Source organism: Setaria italica, chromosome II (assembly GCF_000263155.2).
Source record: "Setaria italica strain Yugu1 chromosome II, Setaria_italica_v2.0, whole genome shotgun sequence".
NCBI classification, from domain to species: domain Eukaryota; kingdom Viridiplantae; phylum Streptophyta; class Magnoliopsida; order Poales; family Poaceae; genus Setaria; species Setaria italica.
Window position 1 is genome coordinate 20,437,713 of NC_028451.1, and position 5,250 is coordinate 20,442,962.

The following is a 5,250-nucleotide window of genomic DNA, read 5'->3' on the forward strand; positions in this document are numbered from 1 at the left end:
TCAGAATGGTGTCAAATTTTCATTTGTGAAACCTACAAACAGTAGCAGATTACTACACAACTACTCTTTCCTGAATTTACACCAGTCTAAAGTATGCTTATAGAACTTGGTAGATTCCATTTTAGCATTATATTGCTGCACTCAAAACAAAGAAAAAAAACCAAGAGGTCACTGTGCTTAATGCTGAATGAAGGCCGCGTGATGCTAGTGAAGCAGCGATGCTTAAATGCAACATGTCGTCCCAGTAGTCACTACACTCTGAATCATAAGATAGGCAGAATGTCAGCAGAACTTGCAGTGAATCAAATAAATAGAGTTTTGCAAGCAAGAAAGAGCGACTTGTATAAGACCAAAACATTGATTAGAGGAAAAAGTAACTGCAAAAAGCATCCATCATATGCATCTCTAATATCCAGGGCACCAAAGTCTTTTCTAGTAAAAACTTTCCACAAGACTGTAAAAATTCAGATGAACTAATAGCTACTAATTGAACTGTATGACAACAACAGCCAACATCACCCAACAATGATAACAGCCAACACCACCTAATGATGATAGAGTTATTAACCAGTAATAACTGATAAGGGGTTCGTCAGCTACTGTACAAAACCGCATATATAATGCCCCTATCTAAGAAAACAGCCATACCCAAAACATGCAACATTAATAATATTTCTACCATCTAGATCACAAAGAAAAAATCAAACGCAAGAAAAGCATGGTGCTTTTCACACTGTCACCTCTGAAGATAATAAAATAGAAGTAAAGGCCATTCAAGTCCAAATCAGAATTACAGTACTGCAGCTTCAGATAATTTCTACATGAGTATATTCAGCAAGGTTACATCTATGTTATGGTTCGGAATAAGCATACACATTACTTTGTATCAAGCTAAAAAACTGCAATCGTTGTGCAAAAGTGCAGGTGTTGAGTTTTCTGTAGACTTTTTCTAGAAAGAGAATAACAACTTTAGATTTTTTTTTCTGTAGGAACACAGTTAATACAATGATGAGAAGCAATGGCATTAATACAAAATAATGATACAATAATTCAGAAATTGAGTCTCATATTGCCAAAAGGAAAACAAGGTTCATAATGACACTGACATCCACAACAATTAGAATCCAAAATATCTGATATTAGTTTCAGAGATATACAAGAACCAAGTGTTCACTTGCAATTTTTTTTCTTTGGAAGATTGTATGACCAAAGCATTACAAAGTGAATTATATGATTGGTGTACCCTCCAAAAGGCATAGTCACAGGGTAATTATAACCAAAATTTCCTGACAAAGATAGAGTAATTAACAAATAATAAGAGATTCATCTTGAAAAATGTCCCTATTCAAGCATATGAAAAATATAAAAAAGTGATACTACTTCTACCAATGACATTTCTTTGATAGTATAGTTGACCATAACTTAATATGCAAGAATTTTATGGTGAGTTAAACTTAATACCAAAAGAAAATAATGTAAAGGTGACACAAACTTAATACCAAAAGTGAATAATGTCACTTTGGATCAAAACAAAAAGGGACGCCCATTCCAAGTTCAATTTTGAAGTTAAAATCTGCATGAAGTTGCAACTTCAGAAAACTTGAAGACTTAATATGTCATAGAATAAACACACATCACTTTGATCAGTCTCCAAAAAGTATCAACACTTTGAAGCATTGAGCCTTGTGTGGACTTCAAGGAAGGACAATTGAATGTGTACAGTTAATACTATATGGCCACACAGGATGACAAGAAACTTTTATATTCTAATCAGAGTTAGTTTTCTCATTCTAAGGATTAGGAGCATAGCCCATGACGAAATGAAGCAATCTTCTTACAAAACACATACGTTAAGTATTGTTTTAATCTAGCTTTCTCAGTGGAAATTCAAAAGAGTAGCAGATATAAGAATCCCTAATTTTCTTGAATGAAACACTATAATGTTAACATCAAGCAATATCCAAATTTCCAACTACCAAAGATGTTGATCGTGTTAACTATTATTGAGAGACAAATTTCAGGACTGTCCAAACTCACACCTGAATAATTTCATGGCCTAACTCTGGGCAACAAGTTTGACAGAGAGTGTGCTCTGAATTCTTATGCATATCAAACTGATATCGCTGAGTCTCTAGGTACATCCAACATTATATGCTAAGGCCCCGTTTGGTAGGGCTTATCTTAGTTTCGGCTTCACCTGTTTTACGCAAAACGAGGCACTGTAGCGCGAAGCCGTTTTATAAGCTGAGGCTAAAATGAACTAGAAGCTGAGTGAAGCCACTATTTTTAGCTTCACCGGTGAAGCTATTTTGAGCGAAGCCCTCCCAAAAGGGGCCAATCATCACTTGCAAGAATCCGACCAAAAAGTGAAACCATTCAACGACCGATAAACTCACATGATGTACCATTATATAGTAAAAATTACCAATTAAGCCTTTCACTGAGCAAAATTGCATGCCATGTGAAGATGAGAATGGAGCTACTAACCAGATTATCCAAAGCTTAGTCTGAGCCTCCATTTGGAGCCGCGAAGTAGGCCAAGATTGGGTCCCCGTACTCTAGGCCATCGTCCGTCAATAGAGAGTCCAGCTTGCCGGTGTCCATATGGCAGGAGAAGCGCCCGCATCCCATGGTCCTGATGAACACCCTCCCAGTGCGCCCCGGGTCGATGTCACTGATCCAGTAGGAGAAGTGGGACTTACGAAGCGGGTGCTCCGGCAGGCCAGGCACGGCGTTGAGCACGTTGCGCAGGCACATCTCCCTCTCCAGCACCCAACCATCGTGGCTTCCCGTCCCCCGCAAGGCCCGCACACAGAGCCGCAGAACCTTATGCTCCACAGTAGCAACGCAGAGGCGCCCATCCGGCGTCTCCCCGACGCGGTACTTGGGGTGGCCGAGGTCCTCCCAGATGAAGTCCGGCACCCGCATGAGGGAGAACGCCTTGGTGGCCGCGTCCAGCGCCAGCGCGTATTGGCAGCCGCAGATGTGCCAGTAAATGCTGCCGGCGGCGTGCACGCAGCGCTGCTCCAGCCAGAAGGGATCGAACTCGATCTTGACCTCCCCGCACGACGACAGCGCGCGCCAGCTGCAGCCGTTGTCGCGGAACGACGCGACCCAGGCGCGCGGGCGTTCGGCGTCGACGGTAGCGCAGACGGCGTCGAACTCGAAGCGGCGGCCGGCGGCGCGGGAGAGGATCGCGGGGGCAAAGAACGTGCCGCCGTCCGTCGTCGCGGTGGCCGGGAGCGGCGGGAGCAGCGAGTGGCGGCGGGAGACGGGGTCGCAGACGAGGAAATTGGGGGCGCCGTCGAGGGTCGGCTGGCGGAGGAGGAGGAGGCCGCGGTAGGAGTCAGCGAGGGTGAAGCCGAAGGGGACGTCGACGGGGAGGAATTCGAGGGAGAGGCGCGGGAAGGAGGCGGCGAGGGGCTCGAACCGGATGCCTGGCTCGGTGCGGGTCGGGTACATGATGCCGGCGGCGTCCTTCGTCATCCCGGGATGGTGGAAGTGGCCGAGGAGGCGAGAGTGGGCGGAGGAGGAGGAGCTGAGAAGGCGGCGGCAGACGGCGACGGCGGCGGCGCGGTGGGTGGCCATGATCGGCGCCGCCGGAGGAATGGGGGTTTTGGTGCTTCGACTCTGCTTGCCAATGCGTAGCAAGCAGCAGCAGGGGTGTTTACTGTTTAGCGGTGGGTCATGGGTGCCCGACAGCGCGGCCGCATCGTCTGGTGTTTGGTAGACCTCCATCTTAGGTGTTTTGGATACGAGGACGAGGCGTTAAACTTTAACGGTGTCACATCGGATGTTCGGATACTAATTAGGAGAACTAAATATGAGCTAATTATAAAACTAATTGCAGAACCCTATGTTAATTCGCGAGACAAATCTATTAAACCTAATTAATTCATCATTAGCAAATGGTTACTGTAGCACCACATTGTCTAATCATGGACTAATTAGGCTTAATAGATTCGTCTCGCGAATTATACTCCATCTGTGCAATTAGTTTTATAATTAGTCTATGTTTAATACTTCTAATTAGCATCCAAACATCCGATGTGACGGGTGTTAAACTTTAACAGCTAGTTGCCAAATAGGCCCTTAGTTGAGAAATAATAAGGTCTAGACCTCCATCTTAAGTTTAGTTGAGAAATAATAAGGTCCTGTTTGGAAGGGGTGTTAAGTTTAACACCCTATTTTTAACACTTTTTAACACTTTTCTATCCAAACACTTGTGTTAAAAGTAGGGTGTTAAAGTTTAACACCCCATTTTTCATAAACACATGGAGGGAGTGTTAAAACTTACTAAAGGTGTTAAAAGTAGTCCCCTCTCCACTTTTTTCCAGGTTACCCCTTCTCTCACCTCCCTCTCTCTCCGCCGGCCATAAATGAGGAGGCAATGGAGTCATTTCCCACCAAAGGTGTTAAAGTTTAACACATTATCCAAACACCCCAATGTGTTAAACTTTAGCACTCTATTTGGGAGTGTTAAAACTTTAACACTTGATAAATTTTAACATAGGGTATCCAAACAGGCCCTTAACGCAAACGCAAAAATAATTATAAAGCGCTGGTATTATAAACAAAGTAACACAATACTGATATTGTTTGGTTCGGCTAGGCAATGGAAACGAAAATCCGGGAGCTAGAATTGGTGCAAGAGTAATATCGGAGCTACAACTGGCGCGAGAGAAAATCTGGGATGGAGGGAGACGAGTAGGGTGCGGGGAAGTGATACCGGGAGGCAAGGATGTAATTACACATAAACGTAGGCCCTGTTTGGGAAGGGCGTGTTAAAATTTAACAGGGTGTTAAACTTTAACACCCTCAAATAAAGGTGTTAAACTTTAGTATCTTGAGGTGTTTGGATGATCTGTTAAAATTTAACACCTTAGGTTGTAATTGACAACTTTACCCCTCATTACTCCTCTCAATGGCAGCCAAATACCCCTTCTTCCTTCTTCTCCTTCCTCCTTCCTTCTTCCTCCTTTCCTGCGCCTGGCGCCTCCGGCCCCACCCCTGCTCGGTCCACGCCGTGCCCGGCGCCAGCGTCGGCGTCGGCGCTGCCGGCCGCCCCGTCGGCCCTTCCCCTGCGCCTGCCGCCTCCGGCCCCGCCCCGCCGCCGACGTCCCCTACCGCGGCGCTAGCGGCCGCGCCCGCCCGAGCCCCCACCGCCACCACCTGCGCCGCCCGCCGGTCCCCACACCACCAGATCGGCCTCGCCCGCGCCCGCGCCCGCCGGCCGCGCCAGCCGCCGCC

General features: G+C 46.1%; 1 protein-coding gene across 1 annotated transcript; it reads right to left on the minus strand.

Moving 5' to 3' along the window:
* LOC111256500 lies at positions 1-3,660 on the minus strand. The gene is made up of 2 exons (XM_022824721.1): positions 2,488-3,660; positions 1-258 (listed from the first exon to the last, which is right to left on the minus strand). Exon 1 carries the CDS (start codon positions 3,586-3,588, stop codon positions 2,503-2,505), a length of 1,086 nt encoding a protein of 361 aa, XP_022680456.1. The 5' UTR covers positions 3,589-3,660; the 3' UTR covers positions 1-258; positions 2,488-2,502.
* Positions 3,661-5,250: the final 1,590 nt, after the last annotated feature.